The sequence below is a fragment of the Lacerta agilis genome, chromosome 1 (assembly GCF_009819535.1).
Source record: "Lacerta agilis isolate rLacAgi1 chromosome 1, rLacAgi1.pri, whole genome shotgun sequence".
Taxonomy (NCBI): domain Eukaryota; kingdom Metazoa; phylum Chordata; class Lepidosauria; order Squamata; family Lacertidae; genus Lacerta; species Lacerta agilis.
This window is the reverse complement of record NC_046312.1, coordinates 76,316,966-76,341,694: the sequence shown is the minus strand read 5'-3', so window position 1 is coordinate 76,341,694 and position 24,729 is coordinate 76,316,966. Positions and strand designations below refer to the sequence as shown.

The window sequence follows — 24,729 nt, the reverse complement described above, 5'->3', positions numbered from 1 at the left end:
GGCTGCCTTTGGATCTGGCTCCATTTATTGCTAGCCTTCCACCCTAGCAGGCCCAATAAGTGGCAACCACCATTGTGGAAAACATGCACCTCCATTACTTATTCCTCCAGGGGCAAGCAGAATTTAAATTTGTTGGGTTGATGTTTATTGATGCTTCCTGTAGTGGGGACAGAAAAACATAGTGCTCAGCAAAAGAAAAAAAAACCCTCTTGCTAAGGGTTTCACAGAATGGAATGCTGCTTTTTCACCTTTGGTGAAAAAAAATAGAGATCACGCTTAGGGACACATCTGGTCCTTTGGAAAGAATAATACCCATAAAAGATTAAAGATGGGGGTAGAAAGCAGACATAGGGACGAAGGGAGGCCAATGAATCAATGCGTATGCCCAGGTGACTTCAAGTTCGATGGCGTTGGCTTGGCGTTTCAACATATTCAATCCCCCACCAAGTTAAAACTGAGTGCTTTTGTCTGTGCTGCTACCCTCACACTGGACCACACGGCTGACAGGAGACCTTTGTGGGAGCGGTGCAGGCTGTAATGCTCATTTCTTTCTCTCTCAGGAAATACATACCTGGCTTTTTCAGAGTTGTGATTTGCCACCTGTTGTGTGCCGTAGCACCTCAGAAACCTGCCCAGTATGTATGGCCTGTGGATGCTTGGAGAAAATAAGAACCAGAGGGAGAAGGGGTCTGCAATTGCATCAGCTCGGCCCTCATTATGATGCCAACATTAAAGAAGATTGGGCAGAATTAGGGGGCGGATGGTGGAAAGAGAAAGTTATTGGTCTGCAGCTACTCCCCTTTCCCCGGAATTGTCCTAAAAAGGAAGTTTACAGGGGAAATACCTCTTCAAGATGAGTTTCTGTGTGTTCTGGCTTCTGTCACAGTGTTTTGTTGTGCCAGTAGCGGTTTAGTCATGCTGGTCACATGACCCCGAAAGCTGTCTGTGGACAAACACTGGCTCCCTCAGCCTGAAAGAGAAATGAAGACCACAGCAACCCCATACTGTAGTCGTCTTTGGCTGGACTTAACCATCCAGAGGTCCTTTACCTTTAGCTTACCTAACCAGGCAAAACTAACCAGCCTCTTGATATTCACCCGTATTGATGTGTTACTCATGCTGATTAGACAGATGCAGAATGTGATGGCTTGCGCTGGTGAATGTATAGAAGGAGAACAGCTCTCTAGGACTATTCATCGGAAGACTGACATTCAGGAAGTAGGAGAGTGTCCAACCCTCCTCTAGCCTCCTCTCCTTTGCTTTATAAGGAAGAAGGACAGCTCCAGTCACTTCGCTAATTAGAAAAACACACACGTCTGGGACAGCAAATCTCACCAAAATGTAAACTTGAATCCTAAACCTCTTGAGATGGTGGATGCTCGCCAGGCTTCCAAAGAGGCAATTACTACTGCAGTCAGCCTTGCTGAGCTGAAGACATTCTTTCCTGCTTGAGTCAATTTTTTAGCTGTCCCCCCGCCCCCCGCCCCGATTTCTTGCAAGGTTTCTAGGTGTTCCAACCAGCAGGATTTTTTTTTTTAGGGTGTGTGTGTGTGTGTATTAATTTGATCACATGTATTTGTGTTTATTTTTGCTGAATTGGTATTGAGCGGAATGGGGTATCCTGTTTGCAGGATGCTGAGCTATGAACAAGGATTGTTCATGATTTAACATGGAGCTGTCTCAAGTGGTCACCAGCCCAATCCATAGTGCAGGGCATCTCTTTGATTTGGTTTTTGTTTCTGGTGAGGTGGTTGACGGTCTGGAAAAAAGAGAGGGTTTCTATGAGCAAGTTGTCATGGTCATAAGTTTGGGCTAAATGTACTTTCTCCTATAAGGATGGGGGACCCATTAGGATGGGCGACTCCACCCCCAGAGACTTATGGATTCTAGTGGGTTCCTGAATGTTTGAGGTGATATTTCTGGATTCCCTCAGGGCCCTCCTCTCATTATGGTATGGTGAGATGCAGGCAGCCAGTGTTATGATTGCTCCTTTGCTCCCTCTCCAACACTGTGGAGCATGTTCAGCTCCCTGGTATACTGTGAAGTTGCATGCAATGAAACAGGCTGGATAACCCTTGGGCTCCCTTCCAACTCTACAATTCTACGATTCTAAATGTGGGGTCTCATCTATGGTGAGAACAACCCAGTGTTTTTTGCATGATAGCTAAAGTGAGCCAGACTCCGTTTCATCTGTTTCTGCTACAAAGAATAAGAAAGTCCATAATGGATGCCTGGACCAGAGCAAAACAGGCAATTCCAGAGCAAAGTGCTTGGCTGTTTGCAAGAAATGGTCAGATCAGACCCTGGCAAGTTTCCTAATAAAGGCAAGCAAAGCAAACACTCCACATGAGCAAAATTATTTCCAGATGCAATAAAATGGAAAAGACCATACAACCTGCAAACAAAACTTATCTAGCCAACAGCTAGCCAGGGGAGGAAAACAATGTTCAGATTCCTTTGAGAATGAGAATCTTTTAAGGAGTGGAATTTTAGGAGAAGATGGCTTTCAGGCTCTTCCCCCCCCCCTTTTGTTCTAAAAAGCTTGTTGGTCCAATCAAATGCAGCAATTCTTGTCAGCAGAATGAAGTGTTGCATAGTAACTGGTCTAGAATCCGGACTGGCTCCGAAAGTGCACTCCGAAAGTCAGGTCAAAAATATACATTTAACTATACATTTTAAAAGAACCTTTCGCCTTTTTAAGAACCTTTTCAGCTTCAACCAGCATCCTGCTGTGCCTAAGTAGCCAAGCTCAAGATGCAAGTGCCAGAAGTAGCAGTGGTTTGTGGGATTTATGATGTGACCAGGAAGGCCCATGGGTCTGGTTACGAGAGTCAGCTTGGCTGCCCTGCTGTCTGCTCCCCAACTTGGAAGACCAAAGGCTAAGCCACCCTTAAGATACCCAGGGCTGCAGATGTACTTCAGCATGTGAGATGCAAAGGGGTACTGAAAGGGTTAGAAAAGCTTGGGGTGTGTGAAAAGACAGCCACAGAAAAGGGGGAACTGCATAAAACAGAAGTTGCATATTGGGATAGAAATGCCTTACCCACTGCTGAGAAAAAACATTTTGTCAGGGAGAACTATGCCATCTTGTGGTTTTATTATATGCCAAGTAACCACATCCTCAACTCTTCCTCTGGGACTCCCACAGTGAGCACAAGGGCAGCTCACTGTAAGCTGTCAAGTGCTGCAAACCAGAGTACAAGGATTTTACCATGCCTTTTCGTGAAGCAAAGAAGAGAAAAAGAGGATTTCTGGGCGTGCTGTTATTTATCTCTGGGTTGTTCTGCTCAGTTTCACAAATCTGCCTGTATGGTTATCTGGACAGGGAGAAGCCGCCAGCTGGCAAGATTAGCCTTGAGCCCCATCCCAGATGTGTCCATTTAATGTTTTCAATTGTTCAACACATTCACTTTGTGTGTGTCCAATCAAATGCACAAATATGTGTACAATCCATGCTCATATGTTTGCACAAAGTGTCTCATCTGGAATTGCCATTTCCAACAGCTGAAATGCTATCCAGTTGGAAAGAGCAGAAATAAGGCGGCTTCAAAGTTGGAGAAACTTTGTGCTTTGAAATGATACAAACTAATTATGAGCCCTAATGTAAGGCAGCAGCTTGTTGCTGTAGTCATAAATTAGCAAGAATGAATCAACACTTAATTATATATTGCTGCCCTGTAAACTTAAATCTATGAAATTTCCTGGAAAGGCGTTTTCAGTGATTACAAAAAAAGGAGGGAAGGTTGACAACACCACCGCAAACTTCAACACAACTTTAAAACTGTTCATGCAAAATGTGTTCACCAACATTAATGCATTATGGACGGGTGGGGATTCAGTCTATAAACTTCAGAAAGAATAAAACCAATATGCACTGGGAAAGATGCAGCAAATAAAATACGCTGTAACACGCACCAATTTCTTTTGAAAGTTTAACACCAGGAGGGAAGAAAAACCCACTCTCAACAGTATTACATGAAAAATCATTTATGCAGGGAGGTGTCAAACAATCCTCCCCAGAGTTTGAATTACAAAACAATGCCAACAAAATCTATAATACAAAATGTAGAGAATTAACTTTACAGATGTTTATTTATATATGAAGCAAGAAACTTGAAACAACACTTTAGCATTGGTGATATGGAACAATGATTAAGTCGCAATGTCAAGGTTGCTTACTGTATGTTCAATTTTACAACACAATCCAGCCCAACTGGACTTTGCTCTGTTTGTTTGGTTGCTTGCATACCAAAGTGTGGGTGTGTATGTGCAGTTAAAAGGGTATTTTCAAACAGTCCTCTTTATAGAATGCTACATTCTATAAACAGTGATTTTAATAACTCTTCTGCTGGCGATGCAAAGAACTTTAACCTAGTGTTATTAAAAAAATTAGTAGTAACATGAATGCCAGACCTTGTGAGGAACATGTTAATATAACTTCATAACTGGTACTTTGCAGCAATCGCATACAAAAAAACCAAAAAGTCACATACAATTTTATACTGAGAGCATAACCAGTAAAAATATGAACACTAGGACTCCCAGGAAATGGGGATACATGTTGGTTAGTGGAAGTTCCCTTGAAATAGAGCAAAACTCCCCCACAGGATACTTTGAAGCGTTTGCCACAAATCACACCAATTTTCTAAAGTCAACATTTAGTGATGTTGCATTAATGATGTCCAAATAAACTTAATTCCACCATCTTACGGATGCCTTTGTTTGGAATGACTTGAGCATTAATACATTTTTGCAGCACGATGCATGCTGAAAAATTAACGAGTGGAACACAACGAGTAAGAGGCAACTTGCTGTTTAAGGCTTTGTTATAATCTGCCCAAGTCAATATGCTAGGCTGGTTGAAAAATACCAAAGGCACTTTTCCCTGTGTATGACAAATTGTGTCTACAAAAAGGATACAAGTATAAAGCTAAAATATTTAGGCTGTTTGCTGAGTACATTTTACAATATAAATATAAAAAAGATTGGCGTGAGTCTATTATAACCATTCTTGGCAATATTTGTATATATTCATGTCCATTTACATTAGCAGCAATTGCAAGAAATATTTAGATACAATACAGAAAGCAGCCTGGGTTTCACTTCTGTTTAAAATGCCCTCTGAAGTCCATGTGTAACAACAAAGCACTACCCCCATTTTCTAAGATGTCTTCCTTAGAGTTGCCCAGTTGCAACCCAGAAATGCCCCCATTTCACCTCTAAGATTCTCACTGCAGTGTGCAATGAGGCAGCAGCTGCTTCTCCTGCTCCCTTTCTCCCCATGGTTCTGTCATCTCCCTGGTGCGCCTACTGAAATGGGCACAGCACCAGGTGTATTGCACGGCAGAAAGAGGCAGGAAACAGAAGAGGTAGACGTTGCTCTGGCTGCCTTGCGGCACCTAACGAACCAAGCAGATTCAAAGGGGGGGGGGATCTCTAGGTTGCAATTGGCTAGCCCCATTTTTATTTTATATTTTGCTTCATTTTGTTCCAGGCCAATAGGATTTATTTATTTATTTAAATCCACAACTGTTCTGTTTCTAATTGCAAAGTACTTCAAATTACATTATTTACAAAGTATTTTCCACAGATAATATTTTACAAGTAAGCTCGACCTTACACCCTTCTTTTCCACAGCACACAAGCACACATGCAGACACACATTGAAAAAGTTAACCACAGGGGATCTCTGGGGGAAATGGCTCCTGGCCTTAGGCTGCAATCCTATAGCCACTTCCTTGTGAACTCAGTTGGACTTACTTGCAGAAAATTATGCTTTACTTTTCAACAGTTTCTTTTCAGGTGCAAGGGTAAACTAAGCTAGCTTTTAGGTCTACTTTTTCCTCTTTAAAAAAAAAAAAAGGCACGTGTGTATGCCAGGCTGCTTGTCAAGACTAAATTGACTTCCAGGCTGGATTAGGACATGTGGTTAGTGCATCTATCGGTAGGCAACAGATTTGAGAGCTTTTAAGAATCAGAAAGTACTTTGTGAAAAAGAGGCTCCGCCAACCACCTCAAAATAAATTAAAAGTTTTGGACAAGTGTTATTGGGTGAAAGAATGCCACACACAGCCAGTGACCGCTTTGCAGGGAAGTATTGTAAGACAACTATGTCTGGACACTGTTGTACCAACATGGTCTGAAAAGAATGTGCTGCTTCTTAGGTTTTAATGTGCAAAGCTGAAAACTTACAGTGAAATCAATCCACATGGATCATCTTGTTTGATAGCACAAGGCGAATTCATCCCCTCCCACAAAAAAATCTGTGCTTGAGTTCAAAGCATCATTTATGCAAGCTAATTATTTTGTCATTTCTGTACTTAAGTTTCAAATTCACTTTTTAAAAAATAAATAAATTGATTGTTTGTCCAAAACTGATTGTTTGACTTCGTGTGTCACATGTTCCTCTATGCCGCAGTGTGTTGCCCTGAGACCTATGTCAAATAAGGAAATGAATTCTAGCCTAGCCCACAGTACTGACGAGTATATATTTAAAAATTAAAATTCAGGGCTGCGCAACAAACGCTTTCATGCTGTTCATTTACTGGAAATGCACTTGATGGCTCTGCTGGCTCAAAGTATGTCAATTACAGGAAAACTATAAAGCAAAGACATTTCTTCTCAGAATACAAGAGCTCAGGGTTATCCAATGAAACTGACCAATATGAGGCTCAGAACATACGAAATGAAAGACTTCTGCACTCATCACAAATTCTAACTTTCCATTAGTGGGGAGTTTGTGAAAGAGGGGAGGGGAATCATATTTCCATGGATATACTAGATGGAAAGGTGACCCCAAGTGATGAAAGTGTGGCATGCACTTCTCTGCAATGATACAATTTGCTTCTTTGAAAACATTGCAGCATTTCATACCAAAATTTAGTAACCACAATCCTGCAAATTCTTAAACAGGCTTGTCGAAATCAATGGGCCATAACTCAAGCGACGCAGCTTTGGTCAAGAAAACCAAACATAATATTTTCTCTGGTTCTGTGAAGACCATGGGCTGGATGCAAATGCATTTTACATTTCGCCCTTGTGAAAAAATGGAAGCTAAACCCAAAGATGGTGTTCTGTTTGTGCATCAGTTTACAAAATCTCATGCATGTGCAGAAACTTGTTTAGAACTGGCCTACACTAAGAGCAACAGTAGCTATTTCCCATCTGCTTATGGTTCTCTGTTCTGCTCAATGCACAATAACGTGTTTCCGAAAATGTTGGGGAACATCCTCAAAAAATTGTGGATTTATTTTCTTTCTTTTGAAATCAGCAGGTTTTTGAAATATCTGTCTTTTAACGTTCAGTGTCACTTGCAAGACAACCATAAATTAGGCCTGCAATGTTAAGAGTTAAAATAGCAATCTCTTTACAAATGCCACGTGAAAGTTTAAACACAGTTATGCTGAAGTCAAACAACGGGATGGAAATCTCTCAACTGTAAAATATACATGCACGCTTTGCTTATAATTTAGTTGGATATGAGACAATTGGATATGGCCTTTCTTTCCTGCTTCTCAGTTTACATCATTAATCAGGGATTTGTTGAGAATACTTAACAAGTTAAGATGCTGTTATGAATGACTTTGACCAGAGCCAACTACATGCATTACTGCGAGCAGAGCCTGTGCTGGAAGTGCTGGGAGAACTCTCATGTCTGTGGCACCCTCCAGTTTATAGGAGCAGGATATTGATTTTGCGGTATCCACAGACATTTGCAGTATCTGTGGAGTTAGCATTTGCAAATAATTACAATTCTTCATCCACCACGCTGAAACTTTGCAAGAGAAGGAAAGGATAATTTCTTGAGGGACATAACCCACCCCGTCCTGCCAAATCTAAGCATCGGTCCAAATGCTTAGGAAGCACAGATTTAAGGAAAGGAATGGTAAGATAAACATCCAACGTCAAACTCCACCCACTCAGTAAGATAGGAAATACTGGCGAGGGTTTGGAGGAGTTTCACATCATGCTCAGCCAAAAAATATTTGCAAAAAAATCAGCTATGAGTTCAAAAGGGAACATTTTTCATCCTTGTCAGTGCCATTAAGGCTGTTCAAAAGTCTGTTGCACCTGCTGTTCTGCAGCTGTGAAAACATATTGTGATTTTAGTTCTTTCTTTCCTTTCCTTATCATTACTTGTTCATATTGTAGCCCTTAGAATACTCAAGTTTCCAAACATTCTGTACAAGGCAGTCATGTCTAAACACTGAAAAAGGTAAACTTAGAGGAAGACAGCACAAGAAGTGTTGCTCTCTTCCTAAGCACAAAAACAGATTTGAAATGTGCCCTGATCCAGCAGGTGTAGGAGAGCCAAATGTCAAGAGGAGGCTTGCTTATTCAGTTTCAAAGAAAGGACAGATCTGTGTATGAAAAGTGATGAGAAGAAGCCCATTCAAGCAAAAATGTTCTACAGACATGCACCTCTTGATGCAAATGGAGCTAGATGAAACACATGAGTTTCAACGGATTAATCATAATCAACTAAATCTGCGTAAGTCTGCAGGTGAACAAAGACAATATTTCTGGGAAAAAGTGTGCATGCTGCTTATAGATGATGCATCCTGATTTTTACGACAGGCATCATTCCAGAAAAGGCACCCCTTCCTGCATATGACAGAGGAAAATGTATCTGATATCCAGTAATCCACACACAATTACATAAATCTGTTGCTCAATGAACTGGAGACTTTAAAAAAAAAATCAACTAAGTATGTCTCTCATAATTTTGGAAATAAATTTCTTTTATAAAAGCTTGGAATTTTTGTGCAAAAACTCAATGGGACAAAAAATAGTGGGCCGGGGTGGGGGTGGGGGTAGAAATCTCACAGAAGCTGGCCCACTGTGACTTTTTAGATGAGCATGATAACAGATAGTGGTATCACTTTTTGGATTTTCCATTTCTATTTCTATCATAGTTGTCTTAGCCACATGCCTTCCTGGCAACTGCAAAGCCGAACTCAGGACTTCTTCAGAATAAAGCGGTTTCCTTTACTCTCCCCCCCCCCCACTAAGATGACACTCAGGTTCTCAGAACCCTGACAGGACTATGTGCAGCACAAAGGTGTCCAGTGGGCTGGCTGCATGATTATTTCATCCCAGCAAAAAGTGGTTTGCAATGTATAAAATGAGAGCGAGTTTCAGAATTCCACCTTGACCCCTGGACGGCTTTCTCTGGAAAGCAAATGATGGAATAAAAACAGGGGGACAGGCCTTTTTTTCCTCTTCTCGTTTTCTTTTGGAATGCAACATCCCCAAAGAAAAGTACGTTTTGTGGTTAATTACCTACGATCAAGTAAATAATAATAATAAAAATATCCCGGATGTATATTTCAAACAACTTTGCCATTCATTCACACAGTATCTTTACTCCCTCTTTTTTTGTTACTTGACACACACACCCCGCCGCTGCCCCTTGTACATTCCCCTTTACTGAATCAAAACGGCAATTTCAAAAGCTCCAGGTATCTACGCCCCATTCCCCACCTCCTTTGGAGGTCGATTTAATTTTGTGACTTCAATGCAAAGGCAAAATATGGCACAAAAAGAATGGATATTAAATTAAAAACAAAAACACAACTTATAAATATTATTCCGCTGTACAATTTTCACAGCCCTGGCCCCACCCGTTTTTATTCACATTTTTAAAGTTCCCGCCCCATTTTTTTAGATCATAAAATATATATTTAAAAATCTGTGTTCATATTTAAAATATATTTACAGGGAAAAGATAAGTTCCTTCTGCTGAAATCATGAAGAGTCTGTACAAGGGGACGGGGGAGGCGGGTAGAGGTGGAAGTAACTTCGCTCTGTGGCGGGAGACGGCGGGCAGCTCTCTTCCGCTGACATGTACTGGCTGCGAGGGGTAGGAGGAGGGGGGTACGGGTCTGAGTCTGAATTTAGGTCTATGTAGTATTTATTGGCTTTCCACCGGCTCGTGGTGTAGTCACTGTCACAGACATCAGTGCTGCACGGAGTAGTTGGTGGAGCTATCCCTCGTATAAGATAGGGCCTGAAACAGAAAATCATCAGAGTTAGCTGCATCATAAAAAATACGCTCCGTAGCAGGAAAAGGAGTTATTATTCCTCTCTATCTACATCAATATGGTCAGCTGAAGGAGGCAGCTGTGATAGTGGGTTTCATTTGCATTTTAGAGTTGCCTGATTTGCACTTCACATTGCCATACTTGGAAATAAACTGTGGTTTGCCTCCTTCGCCCCACCACCACTCTTGCCTTTGCCATGCCGCGAGAGAAACAAACCAGAGGCTACCTCTTTCTCTCAAACCACAGGTGCTAAGCAAAGTATAAACCCTGCCTGTTCAAACCTTCTGCTCATGATTTGTTTGGAGAGAAACAGACTGTGTGTGCTAGTTTGCACATATTGCCCAGCCAGCCCTTTCGTTTGTTTCCTTCCCAATCCTATAAAGACAGGAGTGGGTGGGGGGAGAGTGAGGTGGATACTAAAGTAAAAGGTAGATTACATGAGAACCAGGCCACTGAAACAGAAAAACTGGTCCTAGATCCTTCATCAGGTCACCAGTGTACTCAAGACATCTTGGGAGGCTTTTCTCCAGGTACTCCTGCAAACTGAGATAAGGCAGGTGGCAACCAGAGAGTCTTTTTGATGACAGTGCCCCACTTGTGCACTTCCATTCTCTGGGAAACCCGCTCGGCACCAACCTTGATGTACTTTTGATACTAGATGAAGGCAGCTTTGTTCTCCCAAGCTTTTAAGCCCCCCCCCAAACACCTGTTATTGTTTTTTTATGGTATTTTAGGGACTATATTTGCATTGGTTTTTAAGAACAACTACTACTAAAACTGTACTGGAAGCAAGGCTGAAGGGTGCTATAAAATTTTTAAAAATTAGCCTGTTTTCAGTATACCTGTAAACAGGCCTATATCCCAATTCTGGGATCCTGACAATTAAAATGTAATAATGTGACAGCTAAAGCATATGCATTAGAGAAAGAGAAATAAATTCAATACTATAACAAAAGGTGATTCATATTAAACATAAGAGTAGATTGGAAACTGAATGAGGAAAGAGCCTTTCAAGCTTTTGAAGGCTGAACTTTGAGGAAGTTCATTCTGGTTCACTGACATCACCTTGCTATGAAGAATTCAAAAGAGAGCTTACCTGTAAGATCTTGTTGTTGAAGGAATGTTTGAAGAATAGAACATTTCTGTGTTATAGAGGGAGCGATCAGTGGCTGGTGAAGGTGGTGGATTCAGAATCTGTGAAAGGATAATATAAGTATTTTTCTTTGTCCAAACCATGCTACCAACAGAAATCACATTGGCTCTTGTGTACAAAGGTTCACAAAAACTGTTTTTCACAAAGTTGCCTTGCGTAGCCTTGATAATGGGAGTACAAAGGTTGTATGAGTCTGCTCTAAATCCTTACTTCTTATTAGAAGAACAGAACCATGTTATTAACATGCATCAATTGTTTCTGACTGTAAACGTAAACATGTATTGTCCTAGAAACCACTAACTTGGTTGCTAATAGATTGGCTAGGAAACTGCTTACCTTCCCTGGCAGCAGTTCCCTGGGTCTCAAAGAAACATTTTGTTAACTGGAAAAACAATGCATTTAACTTTGAACCTTCTGTATGCAGAGCAAGTAGTTCTGAAACTGTCCATTCCGTATGAACTGCTATTTTTCATTGTTTTGATTATGTTTTGGACTTCTTCATAGGTTGCTGGAAATTCTGATTGATCAATACATCTTTGTACAAATTTTAACAATACCTGGTCTATTTAAGTATCCCTCTATCCTTTTCATTTCCAACTGGTCTTAGCCATATAGCTTTTTAAAATGCAAATTGTGGCTGAAATTTCTTCAAGGGATTAGCATGATCATACCCTTCCCGTTTTTAAAATGGTCTTTTCTTCTGTTCTTTAGCTCATTTGTTTGCCAGTCGTACATACATAATTCATTTGCTTTCTCAAATTTCTCTCTTATAAATCTAAAGGCATTTGTATCCTAAAACTGCTTTTTTAAAAAGTTTATTTAAAATTTGTAACTTTTAAAAATTGTAAGACTTTGTGCCGCTCTTCTTTTGGATGATTTTAAAAAGGTAGCCTTCAGTCATTGCTTTCCCCATATATAAAGGGCAGAAAGAACAGTTTGGCCACTTGCCATCCATTGCTTCTGCCCTGCAGGAAAATGTGAAGACATCAGTCAGTCCATCCTAGCTTTGACAAGAGCGACTTGGATTGACTTGCTCAAGGTCACAAGAGCCAGCAGCAGAATTAAGAAGCAGCTTATAACGTCCAGTTTGACCCTGAGTTGCCATGAATAGCTGGGACAAGGGCACAGCTGACTGAGGATTTGTGGGGCAGAGCAGTCCCCTTATGGCGGCTTCTGAAACATACAACAGAATCAATTGGCTGTGTTGGACCAACCAGTCAAGTCTGCTCTCTCATGGATTCATCACAGTCGTTTCTCCCATTCTCTTGCTTTCTCTATAGCAATGGCTATTTTTTCATTTATGAGATGAGGATTCAGAGGATTTGGGTCAGTTCACAGAGATCCAAGACAAAAATCAATGCAAATAAACAGCAGGAGAAACGTTTGGCTTCTGAGACTCCCCATCATCTCTGACCAGTCTGTCTGTCTCTCTCTCTCTCTCTCTTTCTCTCTCTGTGTGTGTTCTCACTTTGGCACACGCCTGTGGGACGACACTGTGCTGCTAACTGCCTTACTAGGTCAGCAAACTCAGAAAGTTCACAAGGAACAGAATGATTACACTTAGGTAGGGGGTGGGGGAGATACAAAACCGCAGACACTCAGAGGAATGTTCTCAAAGGTCATTATCTGAACAAAAAAATGTGTGCTACAAAATCTAACACTCCGTTTACTCATTACCAGGCTCAGTGATCATCCTGACTTCTCTGGGATTTTTTCTGAAAAGAAGAGCCTCATTATTGCTCAGTGAACTGAAGAGGAGAATGCCAGACACCTTCAGAGGGAATTAGGCTGCCCTGCAACTCAAAGCCAGCAACTTGGAAGGGTTTTTAAAACAAACAAACAAACAAAGCTTATTTCTGAGTCATAAATGTGGAGATAGGGGCACAAAACGGGAAACATAGCATTTTCAAAACTTACCTGTGGATAGAAGGTGGCTTTAGTGCTGGATGAGCTACTAGAGGAGGCCCCTGTCACGTGGTTTCTGTCATAAAGAGGGGCACCGCTACTTCCCCCCATCAGGCTCATGGAGCTGATCATAGATTTTCCACAAGAGATGCCTGTAAGGGGGGGAAATGGAACGAAGGTCAGCTTGTCTAGCTCTTCTACACAGATAAATCAAAGCAGTCCTTGAGATCCTTCGTATACAAATGTTGCGCAACACTCTTCTCCTTTTACTACAAAGCTCCATTTCTATTTTTTAAAGTAATGGAATATCGGAGAATGCCCTAAGCCTGGGGCAGCAAACCTCAGGCCTGTAGGTGGTCCTCGGGATGCTTCCCAGGCCACGCCCCCTCTCCTCAGGCCACACCCCTACTCCACACCATCCTCACTTGCTTTTGCATCGCTGGAATCAAAGAGCGCCGGCTTGCCCCTGCAACTGAGGGGTCTGGGACCAGGTGATGTGCGCACACCATGCGCACCTGCTGCGGGGCATGCCAACATCACCAATGACACTAAATGTCTGACTTCTGGATGATGTGAGACAGGCGCCTGTAACATGTGCAGTAGCTAATGTACTCCAATATGACACAATGGGCACAAAACTATGGCGATCATGCTGCATCATTCAATTGCTATTTGACACACTGCAAAGCTAAGGGGATGGGGGTGGGTGAACAAGGAAAATAACAATGAGGTGCAGGAAATTTACCAGTGAACGTGCCATGCTGAGAACTCCCTGGAGCGATAAAATTTAAGGGGACATGAGGAGTGCCACTGACGTATTCATGTGGGAAAGGTCCATTGGGTCCAGCATAGCGCTGACATACCACTCGCTGGCAAACAAAGTACATTGATCCCATAACGAAGAGGGTAAGAATGATACCAATGACAGGCCCAATAGCACTGCTGTGCGACTGTGACTCATCAGAAGGCGATTTACTTTTTGCTGTAAAAAACGAAACAAGAAGTTAATTAATTAAAATTAGATGTAAATGCTCTGAAAGGAAGCCAGATGACAGCATATTCATAAATATATATTTCACCCCCTTTCCTCACAACATTTCAAGTGCCTTACAATATATTAGCAGTGTCACTCAGTCACAGTGTTTGATAGTACCATGGATGTTTACATTCGGAGCCACTTTTCAAATTATGAAGCACGGTTGACATAGTTTGAGAGTGTACATACTTTCTTCTTCTAAGGCTTTCCCTTCTGCAACTCTCAATACTGCCAAGTTCTCAGTCTGAACCCAAGGTCAACAAAAACTGGAGTGCAATTCAGGAAAGTTAAGGAGACCAAGATTTTGTACAGTGCCAGCTGTGAGAGGGTGAGCAGGAAACTATGGGTTGGGGTGAAACAGGACCATATCAGAGCATCCTCGAATTCAGATGCATAGAGATGCAACTCTCTCCTGCTTGCCCTAAAACCTGCCTATCAATTTCTCTCTGGAAAAGCTGTGCTGTAGTAATGTGAACCAGAAGTACCCTTCCCAGGGTGGGGTATAAAAATTCTTCCCCGCAGCTTGTATTCCCTAATTCTTCATACTGCTTGTTCTCTCCCCGCCCCCAATCATTGAGTCAGCCCCCAAACTTACAACTGAAACAAATCTTCTATCTTTTGGCAAGATGATGTGTGATGCTCATTTAGTTGTAGCCTTTCAGTAGAGACACCCCTTTTCACTTTAACAACCTGAACACCAGGTGGCTGACAGCTGTGTGCGGCCATTTAAAATTTCCCACAGTGCCTCAAAACACCTAGCTTTTAGATTCCTGCTGCTGCTGCCAGGCATATTCACATCTCTTTTTTTGGGGGGGGGGGGTCAGGCAACATAGATGGGGACTGATGGAGAATGCTATGCCAAACCCCCCTCCCCCCAAAAAACCATGTGAAGCTGGCCTGAGAATACCATTCAGCAGCTCCTAAATTTTGGACCTGCTGGAAGGCATGATAAAAAAAAATCACACGTGTGTTCTATTAGCAACAGCCTCTGTAGCCTTTTTGAATATGTAAAGGGGCTTAACATTTTTATATCGTTTTATCCATCCATGCGGTAGGTGAGGATGAACATTTGTGATGGGCTCATGGTCATCCAGCGAGCCTTATGGTTCAGGAAATAAATATTTATTTTTAAGGTAACAAATCATCTGAAGCATTTCCTCATACACGCCCAATTATTTTGGTTCACATAAGGTGACTTCTACTGCAGTTTAAAGTTGTTAACTACAGCCACTGAAACAGAGAACAGACCCTTTATTCTCCCTGTTCAATTCCCCATATAAGCCTTTTGCGATTATCTCAGTGTTGCTATCTGTGGTCCTTTCCTCGCATGGGTCCCAGGGCTCAGAGAACAGAATTATCAGACTATCTACATTCAAAAAGCCTCTCAAAGAACTTATGGTTAATATAAACCATGCAGGGACTGAAGCCAATTTGAGCAGCCACCAAAGGCTCAGACAAAAATAATTGCATCCGCTTTGGCCTTTTGATAATTGCTGTTGGGCTACATTTTGTTGGGGGCCTGACTACAGCACAGTAGCTCCTTGACAGGATGCGGATTGGGCTAGGGTTTACTGTTGTTTTTTAAACAAGACTGATTTCTGAACATTGCAGGATACTGTTAAAGGATATTACATTTCTAAGTGTACACACACAGAGCTGTGAGAAGCACCTGGCTCCAACCCAGTAGTAAAAGAACTGGGTTTACCTTCTTAGACCCAGGGGGCAACCTCTCACAGGGACATTAAAGAACTAGATGCAAAAAGCCCCTTACCGCATGCAAGTTCGTCAGAGCCATCATTGCAGTCTGGAAAGGAGTCACATTGCTGCTTTATGAGAATGCACTGGCCACTGGCACACCGAAACTGATTTGGGAGACAAATTGCTGCAAGGGGGTGGGGGGAAAAACAGTGGAGGAAACTTCTATCATTCTCAGCTCAAATAAAATGATGAACAGCAGTTTTTAAGAGCCTCCAAACTGCACAAATTTATTTTATTTATAGAAATGAAACATGCTTCACTATCAAGTTCTAAGGAGAAAAACTGTCAACAATCTGCTGTTCAGAGTCTGCATTGAGCCGATGTGTGAGGGCTACACCTCAGCTGACATGGACAACCAATGAAATATGGCTGCAGTTTGAACACCCTATGACACGAGACTCAAGGTGGCATGGGAGGCAAAGCTGCCACCAACAAAACACTGATGGATGCTCTAAACTCCTATAACAGCCAAGTATGGCTTCAAAGAATTACTTCCACTTCCTGTTTGCCTGCTATTACTGTTGTTCCCAGAAATGCCCAAAAGTGCCTTTAGTCAACTTGCTAAAAGATTAAGGTAACAGGTCTTACTTTCACAATCAGCTTCATCAGATTTATCTTGGCAATCAATTTCTCCATTACATCTCAAACGTGCATCAATGCACTGGCCTTTCTCACACTGGAACTGGGACGCTGAACAAATTGGGCAGCTATCTTCATCACTCTGATCATCACATTCAGGAAACCCATCACATCGCCATGCCATAGGGATGCAGTCTATTTCCCCAGTTGCGCAGGTGAACTGGTCTGGAGAACATGTGGGAGGCTCTGGGGAAGGGAATTAAAAACAAAACACCATCAAATTATTTTCAAGTCTTCCAAGAGATTAAACCAATTTAAAACATTTTAAAGCAATTTAAAGCATTTAACCACACACACAATCTTGTATTAGATTCTGAAACAGCATCAAGGCTCTTATAGGGAAGGGGGAGAAATCACATGAGTGTTTTGCCAACTTTACAAAAATACAAAACACACAGAACCCACTATATTTATTGACAATAGCTGCAACCTGATGTTCTGACTTGGAGGCACACACTACAAACCATGGCCTAACTATAGCTCAACCCCCAAGCTTGATGCAGAAATTGCTACATGCATATCTATGCAAGCTGTCTGTTGTGACCAAAAATGTATTTCTAGCTGCTTTTGGCTTCAGAATTTATAAACCTCTATTGAAAAGTAAATCTGAAAAACTGTACAATTGAAGTACATTTGAAAAATGCAGATACCATTTCTAACATGCAATATGAAACACATGCATAAAATAAAGGTATATTAAAATTTAAATTCATGAGTAAGAAGTTTCAGGGGACTTCTAATAGCACTGTGCTCCTTTATTCTGGAGCAATTTATGTAAAGGAGGCAACACAGCTAAAGCATCAGCTCTGACTTTTCCAAACTGCCAAGGACAGCAAAATTTGACCTGATACATAACCTGCTTCTACATCATGTGATATCTCGCCACTTGATGACTCATGGGTATACATGTGATCTACCACCACTGAAAGCTGCTGAATGGTATTGTATGGTTGTTTCACACATACAAGCCTCACTAAGTGCTTTAGGCTTTGAATGATAAGCATGCATGTATGAATTCACTCTTGTTGCCCTCTAGCACAAGGATGAATTCAATCAATCTCAGTGCTTAAAAATTAAATTATTATTAGTATAAGCACCATGTCTGAATTCTAAGAATGTAGTTAATGTAGGATCAATGTAGGGACTCATGAATTAGGAAGCTCCAGGAAATAAAACAGCAACTAAGATTTGCCACTCACAAGACCACAAATATTTGTAGCCAATGCAAATGTAGATTGGTTCTTCCCCCTCACTTTCCATGCTTGTCCTAGTGGAGATGTTTGCCCTTCGCAGTGTGATAATGCAAATGAAAGCAGATCAAAAATATGAAGGGGGAAAAAATCTTTGAAAAAAGGCAGTAGATAATATCAAGCTATTACTGCAAGATGAGGCTGGCTCTGTATTTAAAATTGCTGCATCCAGGACACAGAACAAGATCAGTGTAAAACGATTAGGAAAGATAAAGCGAAGACATGGATTTATTGCAATCAAAGCAGAATGCAACATGGCAATAGGAGGAAAGGCTCTGGAAACCTCTTGGAAGTTGAGAAACATGGGCAAAATAGACTCTCTTTCTTCATTTGCAGAATAAATACAAAAACTCCGGTACCACAGACCATGTTGTGGTCATGAGACAGAAATTGTTTATAAGGGAAATTGCTCTCCCTGGGGAGCTCATAGTCCTAGCAAATATGCCATTTAAGAGAAACAAGCATTCCAAAGTAAACTTAAGAAGAGAAGTAGTAAGCTGAAATGCTGGAGAAGATTCTTTCCTTAAGTGATGAGATGCTCATTTCTCAAGGAAAACACAACCACAACCACACACACACACACACACATCAGTGGCAAAAGAAAAGTAGGCTATAGGCAGGGGTAACAGAAACAGTGTCACAAACAAAGTACTTAAACTTGAACTGAGAAAATGTTGGAGCTCAAAGTACCCTGCTGTTGAGTAACATGGCATCAGTTCCTTTTAATGATGTTTTGCATCTAACTACCACACAATGGTTATGCTATTCCCCACCCCCTCTCCTTTGACTGCCAAGGAGTAACAACAACTGTTAAGATTCCAGGAAAAGACTCAGAAACCAAAGTCCTCTTTTCGAAACTCTGAAAGCAGAACTCCTAAATAGTGGCCTAATTTCATATGAAATTTAGGCTCACCAGACAACAACGAACAGCCAGAGCCAGCATCAGCTCCTGAGAGAACACATGCTCCTGTTTATTCCTGAAGCAGGAAAGTCCTTTTGTTCCCCAAGAAACAGGCTGTAAGTTTACTGAGGAACTCAGAAGGCTAAGCACAGAGGCTTGCACACAATGACTTCCACTTAGGTCACCTACCTCCACATGTTAAGAGGTTCTGTAGAAGGACCAAGTGAACTGGGCAGGAGCACCTTGGCGTTCCATCTCCTTTCGCTATGCAGATGTGCGAACATCCACCGTTGTCCCGGGAACAAGGGTGTGCAGCTTTATAAATTAAAAAGAAAAGAAAAAAAGAACTGTCATGCTACTACTGTTAAATGACAACTATGGCAATTTTGAAAAATTGTTCATATATGAATTTCATACATTTATACTTTCATTTCTTTATATATTATTTTTCATATATAACATTTTAAGAAATGTTACAAGAAAAAAAAGGAAAAGGAGAAGACTGTGTGTTTATAGCCTAGGAAAAAAACTATCACTGGATAAGAACACAATATATGTTTGTGGACTCACAAAACGTTTTTAATATTGTAAATTGTTGTGACACATCTCAGGATCTTAGGAGGAAGGGTGGATAATAAATAAAACTGTTGCTGCTGCTGCTGCTACTACTACTACTACTAGGTACTACTAGTAGTACATAAGATGTTTGAAGTCCAAATATCATGTTGCATCAAATTACACTATCAGAATTTTATTTATCAATTGAAATGTATATACAACTTTCTAAATTTATTTGGGCAGAACCCTGAAAAGGGTTTACAAAAAAGAATATACTCCTGAAATGTTATTTTTGTTTCCATGGGTGGGGAGGGCACACAAAAGTAGCAATTGGACAAGATCAGGGGGGGAAACTAAACATTATCACAAGGTTTAGTGCCATTTTCAAGCAATAGCATTTATGTGTTAAGGGATTGAACAATGACATCTATGTTTTAAGGGGTTTTTTTGTTCTTTGGTAGTAGTAGTCATAGTAGTAAATGCCACCTCTTTCTGTCTGGTGCAGCTAAGTGGAAAATTATGTAGTTCACCATGCTTATATTGCTTTTTGGTAGTCAACATTTAACACGTGAACTTGTGATGCCCTTGTATAAATCACTGACCACTACAAAACAAGTATTACCCTTTTAAAGTGTTTGCTGTAACAGAGATTTTGCTTTTAAGGACAGACCTGTGCTTCTCAGTACTCAAAAGCAATTCTTTTCAAGTGTGAGTGAATACACAAAGCTTGCCATTAAAATATATCACATGCATTTGCAATGTAAATTTGCCACGTAACAAGGAATCAAGTCTTTTTATTGTTTTCAGATTTACAAAAGGTATTTGCCACTGCAACATAATGATGGTGTGAAATAAGACAGGAAAAAGATGGTTGATTAATTCTTATGCTGGACAAGTTGATTTAACTGCCAGCTATTGTCATATGCAGAGCATCTAAGACACTGGTAAGCCTTATGAAATACCAAGAAAGCTCTTGTGATCCACGGAGTGAACATCTGGACCTTTACTTAGTGCTTTCTGCCCCCCCCAAAAGTATTTATCTGCAACTAATTGTAGATAAACTAACCTATATCCAACTAATTTCTTCAGGGTAGAAATAGGTCATATTTTTCTAACAGTAACTTCTATATTCCCTGGGTACATCTTAAAATAATCAAAATATCGCACACTAGAACACAGCAACAATACCTGCTTAAGTTCTATCCTATTAGTAGTGACCTCATGCCCTTGGTCAGCAAGCTGAGAAGGAAGATGTCCATGTATATTGTGCTTAAAACTCTAAAGTATCAAAGAGAATGTATTACTGCAGAAATCTGAAATATCTAGCTCTGTAATAAACTTACAAAATTCCTCCATGTCAATGTCTTCAACTGCATGAATGCCAGTTAGATGAACTATTCGACCTTGTATTCTTGTCCTCTTGTACCCATTAGTTTTCTCAGCTCTTTCTATCATCTGCTGCTGGCGGTCAATCCAGTAGAGATGATTTCCCAATACTGTCAATCCCATTGGCTGAAGAATGTTGGCATCTTGTAGTGTCACACGGTTTGCTCCTGAAAGTAAAATACTACTTTTGTGATGACATGCTTTTTTTAAGTTAATAAAATTATTTCCAAAAATTTCAGTAACTGCTTAATGTTTGCTTAACAATTTTTCAGCATTTCCATTATTGGACATGATGAAGTTCAAGAACAATCTGGACAAAATGGATACAGAAACAGATTAACGGGCCTACCAAAATGACTAATGAGGAGAAAATGGCCAACCAGTATCATTCAATGCAGAAAAGAGTGTCCCATTATATCCTGCGTCAGAGGGCTTTTGGATCATTTTTGAAAGCAATGTCACTTGGGCAGACTATACATAAAAGAGTAGTTATTTTTCTAGTTCTTCAAATATGTTTGAATGTGCACACACACACACACACACACACACACTTTGTGGGCAGCAAGCAGCCAATTTCATTTCTTACCAATCTGAATGTACAGGCCAATGTAAACATGTTTCTTCCCATGTGACCATAGCTTTTAAAAGCTTCATACTTTTACACACTAACCCCATATATCTGGTGCCACAATTATATGCCAGAATGTACGGCTCAGGGGAAAACTGTAAATCCACTACATAGGTAAGAGCTGGTACTGTAAGTGGGAGTTAATAGACAAATTGGCTACATTCTTGCTTACATCAAAGAAATATATCCCCCAGTAAATGTTTGAACTGCAACAATACACCCTGATCCACAGAAATACCAGTTCACTCATACTTCGGGTTCCAGACGCTTCAGGTTGCGTGTTTTCGGATTGCGCACCGCGCTGAACCTTGAAATACCAGAACGGGTTACTTCCGGGTTTCGGTGCTCGCGCATGTGCAAAAGCACTGAATCGCACTTTGCGCAGAAGCACCGAATTGCAAGCTGTGTGTGTGCAGACGTAGTGCTGCAGGTTGTGAACGCTGCTGGTTGCGAATGTGCCTCCTGCACGGATCACGTTCGCAACCCGAGCGTCCACTGTATAAGGTCTTTTGACACCTGCCAAACAGATGATCAGCAGTAACAGCTATGGAAATGCTGGATGTGTTGTGGAAGTATCACCTCTAAGTGTGCTACAGTTCCATGAATTCAGATGAGCACACAGCCTCACATGAATTTGAGTAATGCAGCTTAAAGTCATTTAAGCAGGTTATTGAATATACATTATGAAATCTATACAGGCATCCTGCGTACCTAGCGTTATTTATACACAGTCATTTAATTGGGGTTGAATCCTGACAAGACAGAAGTACTGTTTTGGGGGGACAGGGGGCAGGCAGGTTTGGGGGACTCCCTGGTCCTGAATGGGGTAACTGTGCCCCTGAAGGACCAGGTGCGCAGCCTGGGAGTCATTTTGGACTCACAGCTGTCCATGGAGGCGCAGGTTAATTCTGTGTCCAGGGCGGCTGTCTAACAGCTCCATCTGGTATGCAGGCTAAGACCCTACCTGCCCGCAGACTGTCTCGCCAGAGTGGTGCATGCTGTGGTTATCTCCTGCTTGGACTACTGCAATACGCTCTACGTGGGGCTACCTTTGAAGGTGACCTGGAAACTGCAATTAATCCGGAATGTGGCAGCTAGACTGGTGACTGGGAGTGGCTGCCGGGACCACATAACACCGGTCCTGAGAGATCTACGTTTCCGAGCACAATTCAAAGTGTTGGTGCTGACCTTTAAAGCCCTAAACAGTGCAATGGGATGGGTTAGAGTGGAACCTGCCAGATTACGAGCAGAAATTGACACAATCTAGCAGTGACTGTACTTTTAAATTCCAATAAATGGCTTTTACTGGTCAGAGATCCTGAGTGGCTGACAGCCCTCCCACACATGGAAAGAGAGCAGCAGCTAATCATACTAGCAAAAAGCAAGATGAATTGGGACAGTAGATACTTATGGGGTGTTTTGGATGCTGGCTGTTAAACTTGGCTATATTTGATCAAGCAGTCAGTTATTTTTCCCAGTAAGCCAAAACAAATTATATTACAAGTATTTAATATACACAGTAATTAATTACTCAGATTTATAACAGTTAATAAATTCAACCTGATTGAAAGAAAAAAGGAGTGTCTGTGTGTAGCTCTCTCCCTCCATACACCCACACCATGTACGTTGAGATATTTCACAAACGTTGAGCTACTTTATTATTGATAGACTTATTTGTAAAACGTCATTATACCTATTACATCCGGCCTAAAGCTACCTCTGGGTTCTGAGAAGCAGAATGTTTTTCAAGTGAGTGGATACAGAGACATGCCTGTAGATAAAATTAGATGAACTGTCAACTTTGCCTAAAGGTTAAATAATAGTAGGTTTAGCTGCTGTTCTTTGAATTTCACTATAGTAGGATTAAATAACTTTTTAATTTTTAAGAGGTTCATCCATCTACACTGGCATAGAGAAGATGATCTTCAGAGCAGTCTACTAATATATATTGGATTGGATTACCTCAGGAACCAAGTTAACTTACACAAGAACATGGAGGAAAAGTTTCCCATCCACTCTTCCTGTTAGTAGCCCCTTATTTCCTCCTCCCCCTTTTGAGAGGGCACAGCTGGCACCAGAGAGCAAGGAGAAACAGGGAACTTTCCTTCTGTGAACTTAAGTCAACAACTTAGGATCCAATATATTATTAAAATTTAAGGTAACTTGCCAAGTTCATATATGCCCTTGACAACCAATCTAAAATATTTTATTCCGTGCTGACAATATGGAACATGTCCTTTGCACCAAGTGTGTTTATTTATGCACAAATAGGAGGGTATCATGCCCAAATCAAACAATCATTTATGTGACTCATACTGCCTATTTAATAAACATTGAATTCCCTTTTATCCAGATACTCTTTCTTCTTTTCATTAAAGCAACAGGGCATTGCTTTTGTCTCCCAATCATCAAATATATTAATTTTTTTCCCTACAATGACTCAATATTGAGGAGGAAGGATTTTATATCAGAAGTATCATTGTAAGTGAGGCACACGTTGCTTGATCAAGCCTAATACTTCAGTCTCTGAAAAATGAAATTCTCCAGATGAACACATAAGGCGGAATAGGAACGACAAGCTACCAAAAATTGTCACAGTCAACATCCAAGCAATATCAAGTTCATGGCTGAATATTTGCCAATATCTGTATCAGTTTGAAATGCCACATATTTCTTTCTAATCTCTGCCGAATACAACATTCACTTCATCTTTGTATTATACTATATATATGAAGCTTTCATTTTGTGAGCATATAGGCATGTTCCAGACTGTTACTGGAAACTCTCTTGCCTACATTCATTTAAAGTCTGATTTAGGTTTTTTTGTGTTTTTTTTAAATCATGGAAATTTATTTTGAAATAAAAGTGCAAGTGACAGAAAGGACAACTGCTTTATGATGATATTCCACCCCAGCAAACAATGACAAACAAGGGGGAAGAATGAGGATGGGAAAACTAGACTTCATACCTATTAACAGAAAGCTTCCATTACAGGTATCTGTATTACCATCTCAGAATTATGTTACGATAAATCAGTACCCTAGACAAACCCCCCCTGCTATTTATGATTTCTGCAGCACACCAGAAAGGTTACAAGAGGAAGGGAAATAAAAAAAAACCCTGCGATGAAAAGGAAGAGGTCTAAATTCACTATACATAATTTAAATTGGAACAAAACACACCTGATAAATCACAGCTTTCAATTCGTTTGAGATCTGCATCTACCCAAAAAAGCTTCCCCAGCTTGTTGTCAACCACCAGGGCAACAGGCCGGAGCAAGCCAGTAGTGAAGAGCACCTCTCGTTCTGTTCCATCCAAGGCTGCACGCTCAATCTTCGGGGCTCGTTCTTGCATATTGGTGAAATACATATATCTGACAACAAGTAGGAAAATAGCCATGGAGAGTTAGCACAGTTTCTTAAATGGAAGATACAGTTTATCATTGTATTCTCGCTATGGACCCTGACATGAA

The 24,729-nt window shown here is 40.9% G+C and overlaps 1 protein-coding gene across 3 annotated transcripts in view; it reads right to left on the bottom strand.

Annotated features, from left to right (window-relative positions):
* Nucleotides 1–9,668: 9,668 nt before the first annotated feature.
* Nucleotides 9,669–24,729, bottom strand: part of LRP5 (LDL receptor related protein 5) — a 189,994-nt gene continuing 174,933 nt past the window's right edge. For all 3 annotated transcript variants that reach the window (XM_033156106.1, XM_033156113.1, XM_033156120.1), the window contains 9 exons: nucleotides 24,440–24,630; nucleotides 20,587–20,796; nucleotides 18,875–19,000; nucleotides 16,484–16,720; nucleotides 15,909–16,019; nucleotides 13,847–14,083; nucleotides 13,114–13,253; nucleotides 11,140–11,237; nucleotides 9,669–10,009 (listed from right to left, as the gene is read on the bottom strand). In XM_033156106.1, coding sequence (XP_033011997.1) covers nucleotides 9,748–10,009; nucleotides 11,140–11,237; nucleotides 13,114–13,253; nucleotides 13,847–14,083; nucleotides 15,909–16,019; nucleotides 16,484–16,720; nucleotides 18,875–19,000; nucleotides 20,587–20,796; nucleotides 24,440–24,630 — 1,612 coding nt within the window. In that variant the 3' untranslated portion in view covers nucleotides 9,669–9,747. The remainder of the gene's footprint in view (nucleotides 10,010–11,139; nucleotides 11,238–13,113; nucleotides 13,254–13,846; nucleotides 14,084–15,908; nucleotides 16,020–16,483; nucleotides 16,721–18,874; nucleotides 19,001–20,586; nucleotides 20,797–24,439; nucleotides 24,631–24,729) is intronic.